Raw genomic sequence first — 16303 nt, 5'->3', positions numbered from 1 at the left:
TGCTGCAGCTCACTGAAGCCTTCCCAGTCTGGATGATCCTGGTGTGAGGGCAAGCAGGGCTCAGAATCCTGAAGCTGACAGGAACTGTGGGGACAGCTGGCCCCACCACTGCCTACAGCTGGCTGCTCACTCTGCACCCGAGACACTGCTCCTCACACCAGCATATGATGGAAGCGCGTCAGAGGCTCGGCCCGAAGGGAGCTCTCAAGGCAAGGCAGTAGATCACGGTGGGTCACAAGGCTGGTTCCAGGCCAAGGTAAGAAATGCTGATGCGCTCGTGAGATCAAAGAGAGGCCCTTTGCACTCAGAAAGACCTGCATTTTAGTCTCCTAAATGCCACTGATCGGCTATGTGGCCTCAGCAGCATGTCATAACCTAGCCAAGTCTTCTTCTGCCTTGAGGATTAAATGATGTAAACATGAAATGTTTTTATCAAGGTCCAATCCCAGCAATTGCTCCATAAAGCCTACTTTCTAAATTTCGGTTTCAAATTATACAACTTTACCCAATTTTTTTATTTTCACACCTAAAAAATTGAATGGTTTCTATTCTCTCTTAAACGAAATCTCTAGTACGTGCTAAGGGCCTCACATGCCCCAATAAGTTGGTCCCAGTCTCCATCTCTCCAATCTTCACCTGCCTTTGCACCAGGTACCTTACCTTCCAGCTCAAAAGGAGAGACAAGCTATTTACTCTCCCAAGACGAAAAAGCTAATCAAAACCACAGTGAGATATCACTTCACACCTGTTAAGGTGGCATGAATCAAAAAGACAGGCTCTTTGAGGAAGACACAGTTGCCTCTGCAGTGGAGCTCGGTGCCGCCCGCTCCTGCTCCTGAGTCACCACTGTTCTCTCTCGCCGAGGAACAAGGCAGTCAGGAAGCCACGCCGCAGCCATGGCCTTTAAAGACACCGACAAGACTCCTGTGGAGCCAGAGGTGGCCATTCACTGGATTAGGATCACCCTCACCAGCCACAATGTGAAGTCTCTGGAGAAGGTGTATGCTGACCTGATCAGAGGCGAGAAGGAAAAGAATCTCAAGGCGAAAGGACCTGTTCAGATGCCTACCAAGTCTCTGAGAATAACTATGAGGAAAACTCCTTGCGGTGAAGGTTCTAAGACTTGGGATCGATTCCAGATGAGGATCCACAAGCGACTCATTGACCTGCACAGGCCTTCTGAAATTGTCAAGCAGATCACTTCCATCAGCAGTGAGCCAGAAGTCAAGGTGGAAATCACCACTGCCGATGCCTGTTACTACCTTTTTAATAAACTGATAATCAAATTGTTTAAAAAAAAAAAAAAGAAAAAAGATAAGTGTTAGCGAGGACGTAGAAAAATCAGAACCCTCACACACTATGGGTGAAAATCCAGAATGGTGCAGCCAGTCTGAAACAGTCTGGCAACAGAAACAAATCCGCACACCGATGGTCAATTAACCTACAACAAAGGAGGCAAGAATATATGATGGAGAAAAGACAGTCTCTTCAATAAGTGGTGCTGGGAAAACTGGACAGCTATATATAAAAGAATAAAATTAGAACACTCTCTAACACCATGAGTGATAGTCGCTCAGTCAGGTCCGACTCTTTGCAACCCCACGAACTACAGCCCACCAGGCTCCTCTGTCCATGGAATTCTCCAGGCAAGAACACTGGAGTGGGTTGCCATTTCGTTCTCCCTCTAACATCATATACAAAAATAAACTCAAAATAGATTAAAGACCTAAATGTAAGACCTGATACTATAAAACTCCTAGAGGAAAACGTAAGTAGAACACTTTTTTTTTTTAAGTGGAACACTTTTGACATAAATCACAGCAACATCACATTGGATCCGTATCCCAGAGTAATGGAAATAAGAACAAAAATACATTAATGGGACTGAATTACACTTAAAAGCTTTTGCACAGCAAAGGAAACCAAACAAAATGAAAAGACAACCTACAGAATGGGAGAAAGAGATTAATTTCCAAAATATACAACAGCTCATATAGCTAGCTCAATATTAGAAAGAAAAAAAAAATCCAACCAAAAAATGGGCAGAAGACCCAAATAAACATTTCTCCAAAGAAGACAAACAGATGGCCAAAGGGCACATGAAAAGATGCTCAACATGGCTAATTATTACAGAAATGCAAATCAAAACTACAATAAGGGCTTTGGTCTCGGCGGCAGAAGCAAGATGGCCAAGGGAACATCATCATTTGGAAAGTGACGGAATGAGACACACATGCTGTGCCGCCACTGTGGCTCTAAGGCCCACCACCTTCAGAAGTCAACCTGTGGCAAGTGTGGCTATCCTGCCAAATCAAAGAGAAAGTATAATTGGAGTGCTAAACCTAAAAGACGAAATACCACCAGGACTGGTCGAATGAGGCACCTAAAAATTGTATACCACAGACTCAGGCATGGATTCCGTGAAGGAACAACACCTAACCCCAAGCGGGCAGCTGCTGCAGCATCCAGTTCATCTTAAGGATTTCAAGGAGTAGTCGCACAATAAATGTTCTGGCATTGGAAAAAAAAAAAAACTAAATAAGGTTCATGACACACTGGTCAGAATGGCCATCATCAAAAAGTCTACAAATAAATGTTTGAGAGGGTGTGAAGAATCGATATCCATCAACTGATGAACAGATAAATAAAACGTAGTATACACCCAGGCAGCAGAATATTTTACTACTAAGAGGAATGAAGTACTGCTACCTGTTACAACATGGATGAACCTAGTAAACATTATTCTAAAGTTAAAAAAAAAGTCACAGAAGTCTACACATTACATGATTCATTTCTATGAAGTGTCCAGAATAGGCAAATCCCTAGAGACAGGAAGTAGGTTAGCAATTTCAGTGTCAAGAGAGAGAGGAGAATGGGGAATAAGGGCTTATGGTGTGAGGTTTCTTTTTGAGGTGCTGAAAATATTCTCAAATTGATCACAGTGATGCTTATACAACTCTGAATAAACTAAAGACCAGTGAGTTCTACCCATTAAAAAAAGAGAGAGAGAGAAGAGAGAATAGCTACTCAAGCCATAAGCTGTTATGTTTGGTCTTGATCAGTACTTGGTTCATAAATATTAGGCTTAGCCAAAGTTTTTGTTTCCCCACCAAAAAAATTTTAAAAAAAAAGAGAGAAAGAAAAAAAAATCAAGACTCATAGCAAATTTTACATAAAATTTTAAAAAATTTTCTTCTTTTCCGACCACACTGCGCACAGCTTGTGGGATCTCAGATCCCCGAGCAGGGACTGAACCCAGGCCATGGCAGTGAGAGCCCGGAATCCCAACTGCCAGAACACCAAGGAACTCCAAATAACTTTTAAACTTTAAATTGTATTTATTAACCTTATTAAACTAATCTTGCTTATTCTGACATTATGGCTTTCCTATGTTTTACAGTATTAAGGTGCTCTTTCTTCCATCAAAAGATATTAACAGATTGTACCTAATGATTTTTAACATCTGCATTAGGCAAAATACAAAAGCTAGCACTCCTACATTGGCACCCTTGCTCTTTAGTTTTTCAAAAATTTTCATTGTGTTCATCAGAGCAAAAGTCTGGAAACCACAGTCAAGATAACTCACAGGCCACTTCTTCAATCAGCCCAACACATCCTGGGATATGACGATGGGAGTTTCACACTTTTTGAGTTTAAAAAAAATATATTCTAAATTCATAAACTTTTATCTGAATGCAAAGAATGAGTACCTAAAACTTAGACCAGCACATCTACCGATTCGGAAGACACAGAATAGATTTAAATACAAAAACAGCCATGGAAAAAGATTTTTAAAAATCTCTGGTTCTGAGTCTCCTTTTCCTGAAGCATTAACCAGCATGGCCTCAGGCACTGAGGAACATGGTCCAGCAAAGCCAGCTTTTTCAGCCCACGCTGTCGGCTGCACACAACCCACACATATGGGCACACACACTGCACAGCTCAAGGTCACCCTAGATCCACACCATCCTTTCTACAGTCTCTGCTCTAAAATATGGCTTCCACACAGACCTGGTAATAGGCTTTCTTGATCTCCTTCTGGCTGGCGCTCCGGGGCACTCCTAATATCTGGTAATAATCTTCTTTAGCCAAATGGGTGCTCGTGTGGAAAGAGGCAGTACAAACAAAAGGGTACCGTTTTACTCCTGAAAAAGAAAAAAGGAAAGAAAATCACTCTGGGAACCTACTCAACAAATGGAAATTGTGAGTAAGCGACCAGTCAGGCCACACCTATGAAGGAGCAGACGTAGGTCACAGCTTTTGGAGGCTGTTCTCCTCCAAGCCTCCTGGAGACCAAACTCACTGCACCTCAGAAACAGCTAAAGGGACTTCCCTGGTGGTCCAGTGGGTAAGACTCCACCTGACAACGCAGAGGACACGGGTTTGATACCTGGTCAGGGAAGACCCCACAGGCCTTGGGGCAACTAAGCCTGTGAGCCACAACTACTGAGCCCATGTGCTCTAGGGTCTGTGCTCCACAACGAGAAGCCACTGCAAGGAGAAGCCTGTGTGCAGCAATGGAGACCCGGCGCAGCCAGAAACAAAACCAGAAATGGCTAAACACAGTGTATACGGAAAATACAAACATCAGAGTGCAGGGTGTGGCTAGTTCTGCTGGACTATATGGGGGCTGCAGCCTCATTACCTCTCCAGAGATGGGGGCTGCACCTACGGATGACTGAAAAGCAACTTCACTCTCCTGTTATACGGCCAGCCGAGCACCTGCCACATCCCAGGTGCTGGCAGAGACCTCGTCTCACTTAACGCTTAACAGCTCCCCAGGTTCTCTCCCACCACCGTGCAACCCTGAACATCTGCCAACCCATCCTGTGACAACTGAAGATGGGGAAGGCGGGGCTGGGAGGGGAGGAGAACAGGCCAAATTAAGGCGGAGGGGAGGGGAGGGCCAAGAAAGAGAATGAGGACCAGGAGGCAGCTCCAGGTTTCTAAGTCAAAGGTTCCCCTGCCAGAGAGAAGCTACTGGATTCACCACTCATTCATTCAGCAAACATGCCAGCCAGGCACTGGGCTCCTTGCAGCAGACACAGCAGCAAATCATGCCAAAGGTCCTGCCCTCCGGGAGCTTGCATTCATTCATGATCTCAACCCTGGACTAGGCAATGAGGACACAGACAGTAAAAGACTCAAAGCCAGTGCCCTCAAGGAGCTTCCAACCCAGCAGGGGCGTGTGGGAAGCAGTGTGAGAAGGGATGTTAGTGCACAGGGATGCAGAGTGAGAACACACAACAGTATCACCTAACCAGGGCCTCTCAACCCCCACACTGTTGAAGATAGGAGGATCAAATTCCCTGCTGGGGGGTGGGGGGTGGGGGGCTGTTAAGGGCTGAATTGTGTCCCCCGCCCAAATTCATATGCTGAAGTCCTAACCCTCAGTGCCTCAGAACCTGACTGTATTTGGAAATGGGGATCTTTAAAGAGGACCCTGACAAAAGTCTCGGATTACAACCTCCAGAACTGTGAAAAAGTAACCTATCTTTTTAAGCCACTTATTCTCTGGTACTTTCTTATTGCAGCCCTGTGTATTTATTTATATCCTAACATGCCTATGTGCTTATTGGAGGATGTGTTAGCAGGATCCCCGGCTATCTAGTTACCAGAAGCCCCTCCCACTCTCAAACAGGTAACTAAAATTCCAGACATTGCCAGATGGCCCCTGGAGGGCAGAATCACCCGCAGCTGAAAACCAGCATAACTCAGTCTCAAAAGTTTCAGTGAAGGTCTTCTAAGGCAGCTGCTGTCAAACTGCAGAAATTAACTTGGCTAAGGAGGGTTGGAATCCGTCCAGATTTACGCCTGCAGTCCCAGCGTTGTTTGCAATAGCATCCTCATTCGCTTTCAAAAGTGCTCCCTTTGGCAGTTACATCCTATGATCACCTTTGGTTTGGAGGGAGAAAGTCCTTGTGCAACTGCAGGAGCTATGATGTAACTAGAGACTAAAGTAAGTGTGTGTGGGGGTGTGTGTGTAGGGTAGTGGGGTGGTTAGAGATGATGATGACAATGATAGGTGCTGGGAATAAACAGAAGGGCCTCTGAGTATGTTAGTTGTTGCTGTTCAGTGGCTAAAGCGTGTCCGACTCTTTGTGACCCCATGGACTGCAGCACACCAGTCTTCCCTATCCTTCACTATCTCCCCAAGTGTGCTCAAACTCACATCCATTGAGTCAGTGATGCTAGAGTTTGGATTTTATCCTGAGGATAACAGGGCGCTACTGCAAGTGTTAAACAGAGACGTGATCAGATTCGCATGAGAAAGAACTCTCAAACCATAACCAGGACTGGGAAACTACTTAAAATCTGTGTAGGCACAAAAGACAGCCAAGGGTATTGACCATATTCAGGAAGGGTGCCGAGATTAAGGATAATCAGACATGAGAATAAGTAGGAAATGGTCAGTGTAGTTCAGTCGCTCAGTTGTGTCCGACTCTTTGCAACCCCATGGGCTGCAGCACGCCAGGCCTTCCTATCCATCACCAACTCCTGGAGTTTCCTCAAACTCACGTCCATTGAGTTGGTGATGCCATCCAACTATCTTATCCTCTGTTATCCCGTTCCCCTCCCACCTTCAATCTTTCCCAGCATCAGGGTCTTTTCCAACATCAGTTCTTTGCATCAGGTGGCCAAAGTATTGGAGTTTCAGCTTCAGCATCAGTCCTTCCAATGAATATTCAGGACTGATTTCCTTTAGGATGGACTGGTTGGATCTCCTTGCTGTCCAAGGGACTCTCAAGAGTCTTCTCCAACACTACAGTTCAAAAGCATTAATTCTTCGGTGCTCAGCTTTCTTTATATTTATAGCCCAACTCTCACATCCATACATGACTACTGGAAAAACCATAGCTTTGACTAGACGGACCTTTGTTGGCAAAGTAATGTCTGTGCTTTTTAATATGCTGTCTAGGTTGGTCATAACTTTTCTTCCAAGGAGCAAGCATCTTTTAATTTCATGGCTGCAGTCACCATTGACAGTGATTTTGGAGCCAAAAAGATAAAGTCAGCCACTGTTTCCCCATCTATTTCCCATGAAGTGATGGGACCAGATGCCATGATCTTAGTTTTCTGAATGTTGAGTTTGAAACCAACTTTTTCACTCTCCTCTTTCACTTTCATCAACAGGCTCTTTAGATCTTCGCTTTCCGCCACAAGGTCATCTGCGTATCTGAGGATATTTCTCCTGGTAATCTTGATTCCAGCTTGTGCTTCATCCTGTCCAGCATTTCTCATGATGTACTCTGCATACAAGTTAAATAAGCAGGGTGACAATATACAGCCTGGAAGTGCTCCTTTCCTGATTTGGAACCAGTCCGTTGTTCCACGTCCAGTTCTAATTGTTGCTTCCCAACCTGCATACATATTTCTTAGAAGGCAGGTCAGGTGGTCTGGTATTCCCATTTCTTTAAGAATTTTCCAGTTTGTTGTGATCCACACAGTCAAAGGCTTTGGCACGGTCAATAAAGCATAAGTATGTGTTTCTCTGGAACTCTCTCGCTTTTTCAATGATCCAACGGACATCGGCAATTTGACCTCTGGTTCCTCTGCCTTTTCTAAATCCAGCTTGAACATCTATCTGGAAGTTCATGATTCATGTACTGTTGAAGCCTGGCTTGGACAATTTTGAGAATTACTTTGCTAGTGTGTGAGATGAGTGCAATTTCTTCCACTCTGGGAGAAAAAGTCAGATTTAAAGTGTTGTTTTTACATCTTTTAATTGTACTACTGGATTTGCAATGAGATCGCAGACCAATGTTTAGGAGCTGAGTTGATGCCCTAAGATGTGGTAGGGGACAGAGCACCGTGAAGGACGCTCTCACGTATGTTCAACACCTGATACAAAACACGCCCACTGGGGGCACTGGGCTCACTTGGGGAAAAGGACAGCTGACTGCATAGTTCCTCAGTAATCACCCCACGCCAGGCTCAGTATTTAGCGCTTGTCTGTCTCCTTTCACACATACACAATCACCAAAAAATGTTCCCCAAGTATGTACACATGTGATATGAACAAATTTACCTTCATAGATATCTAAGGAATTACATTTGAGCATAAAGTGAAAGCGAAGTCACTCAGTCGTGTCCGACCCTTTGCGACCCCATGGACTGTAGCCCATCAGGCTCCTCCGTCCATGGGATTCTCCAGGCAAGAATACTGCAGTGGGTTGCCATGTCCTTCTCCAGTGGATCTTCCCGACCCAGGGATCAAACCCAGGTCTCCCGCATCGCAGGCAGATGCTTTAACCTCTGAGCCACCAGGGAAGCCCCAATATTTGAGCATAAAGATGCAGGCAAGTGCTATTCACAACAACCCTGACATTAGAAAACACTGGTAAAACCTAAAAATGACCATTTTTGCTCATATTGAGAAATACAGCATGACATCATTTCCAAATCCCAAGGAAATCAGGGCAGACTACTGTGAGGAAATATAGGTGGCAGGAACAGAATAAACAAATGGGATCACCTGACCAAAATCACATCCCATCTCTTTGTTCTCTGCTGTATCCCCACCACCTAGCACAGAATCTGGCATATGACAAGTCCTCAATAAATACCTGTAAATTAAAATATTTTCAATTAAGGAAAGGGAAGCACAAAAGAATTTAAATAATCCACCCAGGTCTCTTTCTATCTCTCTCTCACACACACACACACACACACACACTACTGGAACCAGTGTTCACTGTACAAGGCAATCACAATTACTGATACATAATGACTGGCTTTTATGTAAGCATGACAAAATTCGATATTACTAGGACATTATCTTTAAGTAAATTACCTTGTGAGGACCCTCTAGTTAATCATCTCGGTAAGTTTATACATAAAAATTGCATTTGCACAAATTCTAGGGGACACAAACACCTAGCACAATTCAGGCACCATAATTAGTGGTTCACTGGCTCCTCCTTCTTTATCTCACTGTAAGGGAAGCTGCCCAAACACACAGCGTAAGAAACCACTATGGCTAAGCACTTAAAAAGCTTAATATATGCTAATCCAATATCACCCCCATCAATTACAGAATAAGCAGCTTTTGAATCAAGGAGCAATCACTTTCCAGTTTTGTGACATTATTCAGGTTAACATTTAAGACTCAGTTTCTTAACCTATAAAACAGAATAATAGTGGGAATTCCCTGGCAGTTCAGTGGTTAGGAGTTCTCACTTTCACTGCAGGGGCCCAGCTCCATCCCTGGTTGGGGAACTAACATCCCACAAGACCACCAGCTTGGCCAAATAATAGTTAAGTGTCTACCTCACAGAAGTAATCCATACCTCATACATAGGAAGTGCTTAGTAAATATTAGTTTGCATTTTTATTGCAATAAGCAACACACGTGCTCAGTTCCTAACGTGTCCAACTATTCGCGACCCCAAGAACTGTAGCCCGCCAGGCTCTGTCCATGGAATTTCCCAGGTAGGAATAACGGAGTGGGGTGCCATTTCCTTCTACAGGGGATCTTCCCCACCGAGGGATCGAACCTGCATCTCCTGCACTGGCAGGCCAGATTCTCTACCGCCCTGAGCCACCAGGGAAGCCCAATAACCAACATGAAGACCTCTAAAAAAACAGTGTGCCCTTCGATTTACACCATGTGGCAGAAAGAGACTAAGCTCTGAAAGAACAACTCTAGGTTCGGGACAACTCTCCTTATCTAATTTTATGACCTTGGGCGGGTCAACTCTGCTAGAACCTCAGTTTCCCACTCTTTAAAATGGGGATGATCATCCTCACCTTGTAGGACTGTTACCATCAAGTGAGATGGGTACACAGTGCCCACCGAGCCCAAGAGCAGGTGCTCACCGAATGGCAGTTCCCTCTGCCCCGCCGCTACAGGCCAGGAAGTAGCGGGATGAGAAAGGAATTGGGCAGGGGAGCAGTAGATCGCGGGAAAGAGGCCTCCAGAAATGCTGCCAGAGAGAAGGTTCACGGCCTCGGGGCGTTTCGTCCCCTCGGCGCTCGAGACTCCACGCAGCTCTTCCTCCTTCACCGCTTCTGAGCAGCCATTTGGGCCTCTCCGCCTCCTGCCGGCCCACCTCCCCCGAGCGGTTCCGCACTTAGGTCAGAAGACACACTCCACCCCGCTACCCCCGTAGCTAGAGCCAAGCGAGTCACTCCTTTCCAGGCCTTGGGCGCTAGAGCCTGCCCTCACCTGTGAAGCTGACACCGGGTCTCAATGTCAGCAGCGCTCCGGGACCGCGACCTCCCAGGGAAGGCGGGAAGGCGGTGACGCTCAAACTGCGGCCCAGCGACGCCCCTACCACACCCCCCATGGGTGGCCTGGCCCCTCTCCCCGCTGCAGCCGGCAGCCGCGGGGTCCCCACAGCCACCAGCAACCAGCGTGTGGAGCACCGCGCCGCCATCTTGGCCCGGGGACACCGCGCCTGCGCCACCCGGCTCAAGGCAGCCTCACGAGGACGACGCACGCGCGCAGAGCCGGAGCTTCCGGGGGCGGGGCCTGCTACGGTCACTCCAGAGGGGAGGGGGGGAACCACGAGCGTTGCCCGTGCGCATCCGCACTGAGTGCGCTTTCTCGGTCGCCGACGCCGAAAAGGTATTTACTCTAAAAAGTGCTAATTGGTAACTTGGCTTAAGAAGACCCTTCATTCTGTGCTGAACGATCAATACTGCACCTTATCTGTGTAAAGACGTGATTGAATGTAGCCAAATATAACGGGTCTGAGGGGCCTGGGCGGGGGCGGACTACAAGTCCCGGCGTGCCATGCGGCCGTGCATCCCGCAGATCCCAGCATGCCTTGCGGCTCCCTTTCTCTTGACCCTGAGCCTCAGGTCTTCTTGCTGAGGCTTACACACGGGTGTGCGCAAGCGGTTCCCTTCGTTAACCTATTTCCAGAGCCAGGCTTCATGCTTACTCTTCCTCTGGCTGATTCACCACGAAAAGGACTTGGATCGCTCGGCTCTCTCCTAAGCGTATTTGTCTTCTCCAAACCTGTAGTGAACTTGCCGGTCGCTGACTGTGAGCTGAGCTACCCAAAAACGAGTTTAATAAACATTGTGGGTGTCACGCGCGTTCTAGAACGTCGAGGATACAGTGATGATTGACACGCCATCCATGCTTTGGAGGAGCATACAGTGAGGCGAGAGGCATCTTAGCCACTGAGATAACGTGGTCAGTGCTATTGAAGGTATAAACAGTGTTACAGGCCCACAGGCGAGGGAGTTTCTCCGACAGGTTGGGGGTATTTCGGTGTCAGGGAAGGTATCTAAGAGGCAACGTTTGAGTTGGACGTTGGTGAAAACTGCGCCAGGTTGGAGGGGAGGGGAAGAGTTTTCTAAGTATGAAGAACTTCAAAAGCAGATGCGAAAGTACTTGCCCTGTACGCGCTAGCTAAACTTGGGATATATGACTGGAGATGAGTCTAGAAAGAAGAACCTGGTCTGGTTAGTCCTGCAGAGGGGTTTCCACTTTCACACTCCCACCACCACCACCCCTAACAATAGAAAGGGAACCTGAGGGCTCCTGGATGGATTTAAGGTGATGTGTGCTCCTTGCTTCTCCCCCATTACACATGACATTTTTGTGTATGTGGTTATTAATCTGGGGAAATATACATAGCTTTCATCAGTCAAATTCTCCACAGGCTCTAAGATTGAAAGAAGGTTAAAAACCACTGGTCCAGTGAAGAACAGTTAGGAAGCTGCTGTAAACTGTAAGGAATACTTGAGAGTTTGGGCCAGGGAATTCAGAGAACTGAGGTGAGCAAGGGATGTTATAGAGAAACAGGAAAAGATTGACATGGGAGGGGAAGTGGGTATAAGTTTGTTTGATATATTCAACAAATATTTAAATGTCTCCAGCATAGTGCTTTTGGGCTTCCCTGGTGGCCCAGACAGTAAAGAATCCGTCTGCAATTCGGGAGACCTGGGTTCAATCCCTTGGTTGGGAAGATCCCCCGGAGAAGGGTGTGGCAACCTAGTCTAGTATTCTTGCCTGGAGAATTCCCATGGCCAGAGAAGCCTGGCAGGCTACAGTCCTTAGGGTTGCAAAGAGTCAGACATGACTGAGCAACTCAGTACAGCACAGCATAGTGCTTTAAGAGTATGGGCTCTGGAGTCAGACTGCCTGGGGCTGAATCCCAGCTCTGCCAGTTAACAGCTGTGTGTCCTTCGCCGACTTCCTTTACCTCTCTGTGCCTGTTTCCGTTCTCTCAAATGGGGAATAGTAGTACCAGGGTGTAGTAATACTTCAAGGGATCATCTGAGGAGAGAGTGAGATCATCCACGTAAAGCCTTCATACTGTACTTGGCATGTGGTAAGTGATCAGTGTGTGCTCAGGCTCTGTGCTAACCACTGGGACACCGGAGAGAACGCTGACAGGTACTTGCCCACAGGGATCCCAAAGCCTAAGGGGAGGCGGGAGGGTGCTGGTTGAGAGAAGTACAGCTTTCAGGAATGAAAGTTGAGAACAAAAGCCAAAGAGATTTTCATTTACCACCTCAGAGTGAGTTAGGAATGAGGGCTCACTAGTATGAAAACTTTGTCAGCCTTGTAACCCTCATTTTTTGGTATTTTAGTCTCCCTCTCCTATCTATTTCCCCATAGTGATTAACAGCGAAGATCCTCCATACAGAAAGTGGGTATGTATTCTTGTTTTATTTTTATTTTTTTTTTTGTATTCTTGTTTTAGCAGGTAATAGGAAGGCCATTTGTCAGGGAGCCTATATCTCCTCTTATGAAGCAGAGAGCCCCAGGGTAGTGGAATAGATGAGGGTGGATATTAAAGGAGGGAAGAAAGGCCCTGAACAGAACACAGAAAGCCTCTGGCAAGATTCCCTGGTGAGGGGACTTCCCTGTGATCCAGTGGTTAAGAATTCACCTTCCAATGCAGGGGACATGGGTTCAATCCCTGGTCAGGAACTAAGATCCCAGATGCCACAGGGCAATTATACCTGCATGTGTCAACTAGGGGCAACTATACCCGCATGCCTCAACTAGAGACACAGCCAAAAAAAAAGACTCCCTGGAGAGAGGAGTAGCCTAGGCCTGCTCCTGGTTTCTCTCACTGCTAATCACCGTAGAAAAACAGGAGATGATACAATTACTAAATGTGAGTATGGTACAAAGCGTGGGAAGTCTCCACAGAAGTGGTCCTTGGTTTGTGCTTCCTGAATCAGCCTCAGTTGATGGTTGTTTGGAGACAATGAATATGCTCTTTTTATGTTCTTTAAGCAGTGGTCATTCCAAACTAAAAATCCTGGGAAAGGAGCGGTTTGGAGGGAAAAGATAATGAAGTGGTTTTTTTTTTTTTTTTTCTTTTGGCTGTGCTGGGTCTTCACTGCAGTGGTTGGGTTTTCTTGTTGCAGAGCACAGGCATTAGGCGTGTGAGCTCAGTGGTTTCGGCTTGCTGGCTCTAGGGTGCGCAGGCTTCAGTAGTTGTGGCGCACTGGCTTAGTTGCTCCGCAGCAGGTGGAATCAGCCCGGACCAGGGATCGAACCCATGTCTCCTGCATTGACAGGCAGGTTCCCATCCACTGTGCCTCCAGGGAAGTCTGATAATGAATTATTTTTATTTGGCTGTAACAACCTTGAGACATCTATGGGACCAATTTCAGGCAGTCTCTTTTCAGTTCACAAAGAACTTCTCATGTTTTCTCTCTTGATACAGTCACAGCCCTCTAGGTTAAGTAGGGCAGAGGCTAGCCGCATTTTTATGAATGGACCCTCTCCCCAGCCTCCCACAAAACACCACCAAACTAAGCTCTGAAAGTGGAAAAACTTGTCCGACGTCACACAGCTTGTGAGTCAGTGAACCAAGATCTTCTAACAGCGAAACCAGAACTCTTTCCTTTAAACCATGTGCCTTCATAGATTATGATCAATAGTTCCCAGTTATACAGCTCTGGATGTCTTACAAAGCACTTCCTCATGCAGAGTTTCATTTGCTTTTCACAACGAAAGGAAGCAGGGCTAATATTTATTACCACCCTCACCTACAGACTATTTCACTGCCATCCAAGTCTTTCAGCTGTGATGAAACGCAAACAGATTCTCCCCAGGCTTGTTATTAAAAAACTAAGATGAGCACACAGGATACAGCTACCCACACTGTCAGGCAGAATATGTCCTGGGTCTGCTTCCTCCACCACCTTCCCCCAACTCCCGCTGCCCCCTTCTCCAGTCTAAAGCTAAAAACTTGAGCTTTAAGGAGAAACAAACGTTTTGCAAGAGGCAGACAAGTTGCACAAGCCTCTCCCTGTATTCACTTCTCATTTTACTATTCCACTGGGCCCTCTTGGCTCCCCTGAGTTGAGGAGGTCTGTGAGCGCTAGCGGGGAATTGAAGTATGGTCCACCGGGACATGCCGGACTGAAGGCCAAGGGAGACCAGAGGGTCTACCCCATGATTTCCAGTGGACACTGGCCACCTGAGGTACAAGGGACCTCCCAAGTCCTTGGCTGTGTGATGGAGTGATGGTCCTTCTTCACTGTGAGTGAGGAGCCCTTCTAGGGAGGGCAGATGGGCCTAAGCCTTCAAGGGCAATACAAGCCAGCTCACCATTTCTCTAGTTGTAGTGTTTTCTTTCCTCCCCAAGAGTGTGTGTGTGTGTTAGTTGTTCTGTTGTGTCTGACTTTGTGACCCCGTGGACTGTAGCCCTCCAGGTTCCTCTGTCCATAAGGATTCTCCAGGCAAGCATACTGGAATGGGGTGCCAATCCCTTCTCCAGGGTATCTTCCAGACCCAGAAATTGAACCTGGGTCTCCTGCATTGTGGGCAGATTCTTTAACCATCTAAGCTACCAGGGAAGCCCAAGAGAGTATGGGGCAATTGCGAGGAACTGTGGAGTGTCGGGCCCAGATGTTTCCAGGCCTGACCTCTGCAATGGGTGCAGTCCCCTGCAGCAGAAGATGAACTGTGTCCTTGCCTGGCTCACCCAGGTATTTCCAATGGGACTTTCGTATTAATGATCTCCTTAAAGGCCCTTTAAGCCACAAGTGACTCCAGCTCCCAGCTGAATACCCTTCTGCCCAAACTAGGCTTCAACTTCAGCAGTGTTTTACAAACATGAGAAATGAACTTTATTTTTTTTATTTATTTATTTTTTTTAATACACGTGTGTCTCTGGAGTTCAAGCGAACATCCAGTTCTCTTTATAGGGATGTAAATAAATCTCGTAGCGCTGCAAAAATAACAAGTCGTCTGAGAGGTTTACAGTGGTCCCCAGTATGTAGGAGGGTATTAAATAAAACAGCTATCGATAATTAAAAGTGAATTAGTTCAATCAAGTTACAGTATCATCCTTCAGATTAAAGTGCTCTGATATTAACTAATGTGGCAGCAAACATGATCCTGAGAAGGAATCCCACTGCCAGTCATCTTGCCTCTTAACTTTAATACAACAAGAATGAACACAGAGAGAGTTCCGTTTAATAACTGCTCTCTCCTCAAGCCCTGCCCACGCCCTTGGCCTATGACATTCTCTCCCGAGGAGAGATGTCAGGATTTGATGAGATTCTGTCTCAACTGGAACAAACAAAAAAAAAAAGAGTAATATAGAAAACATGCTAATATCGGGTTACTAACAATGAAATTACATGAAGAGTCTGAGTTGTTTAGTCGCTAAGTCATGTCCGACTCTTTGCGACCCCGTGGACTGTAGCTCATCAGGCTCCTCTGTCCACGGGATTCTCCAGGCAAGAATACTGGAGTGGGTTGCCATTTCCTTCTCCAGGAGAGAAATGAACTTTAAAAAAAAAATATTTATTTAATTTGGCTGTGTGGGGTCTTAGCTGCAGCACCAGGGATCGTCTTCATGTCATGTGGCTTCTTTTGTTGTGGCTCATGGACTCTAGTTGTGACCTTTGGGCTTAGTTGTCCCATGGTATGTGGGATCTTTGTTCCTCAACCAGGGATTGATCCCAAGTCCCCCTGCATTGCAAGGCGAATTTTTATTTATCATTTTCTTTTAATTATAGGGGGGTGGTTCCCTATGCTGTGTAGCCCGCCATGCTTCTCTGTCAATGGAACTCTCCAGGAAAGAATACTGGAGTGGGTTGCCATTCCCTTCTCCAGGGGATCTTCTCAACCAAGAGACTGAACCTGGGTCTCTGGCATTGTGGTCAGATTCTTTATGGTCCAAGCCACCAGGGAAGCCCTGCAAGGTGGATTTTTAACCATTGGACCACCAGGGAAGTCCCTGAAAGGAACTCTTAAATGGAAAAAAAAAGGAGGGGGCGGAATCACAGATGCTGAAAATGAAACTCCGGATCCTCCAGTGATTAGCAGACTCCAAAGTGCAAAACATCACCTTAGAAAATGACAGACTTT

General features: G+C 46.4%; 2 protein-coding genes and 1 pseudogene across 3 annotated transcripts in view; 2 read left to right on the top strand and 1 right to left on the bottom strand.

Annotated features, from left to right (window-relative positions):
- The window catches only part of DNAJA3 (DnaJ heat shock protein family (Hsp40) member A3), a 28616-nt gene extending 18204 nt beyond the window's left edge, over window positions 1–10412 (bottom strand). Inside the window, exons 1-2 of one of the 2 annotated variants that reach the window (XM_061152742.1) lie at window positions 10169–10412; window positions 4012–4145 (exon numbers count right to left, since the gene is read on the bottom strand). In XM_061152742.1, coding sequence (XP_061008725.1) covers window positions 4012–4145; window positions 10169–10379 — 345 coding nt within the window. In that variant the 5' untranslated portion in view covers window positions 10380–10412. The remainder of the gene's footprint in view (window positions 1–4011; window positions 4146–10168) is intronic. The other variant, XM_061152743.1, reaches the window with a different exon arrangement.
- Window positions 897–1325, top strand: LOC133063921 (small ribosomal subunit protein uS10-like). Its single transcript, XM_061153864.1, has one exon. The coding sequence runs from the start codon at window positions 897–899 to the stop codon at window positions 1323–1325; it is 429 nt and encodes a 142-aa protein (XP_061009847.1).
- On the top strand, window positions 2186–2562 carry LOC133064004 (large ribosomal subunit protein eL37-like; annotated as a pseudogene).
- Window positions 10413–16303: the final 5891 nt, after the last annotated feature.

This window comes from Dama dama, chromosome 10 (assembly GCF_033118175.1).
Source record: "Dama dama isolate Ldn47 chromosome 10, ASM3311817v1, whole genome shotgun sequence".
Classification (NCBI taxonomy): Eukaryota; Metazoa; Chordata; class Mammalia; order Artiodactyla; family Cervidae; genus Dama; species Dama dama.
Note: the sequence above shows the minus strand (reverse complement) of the source record. Positions and strands in the feature narration are given on the sequence as shown.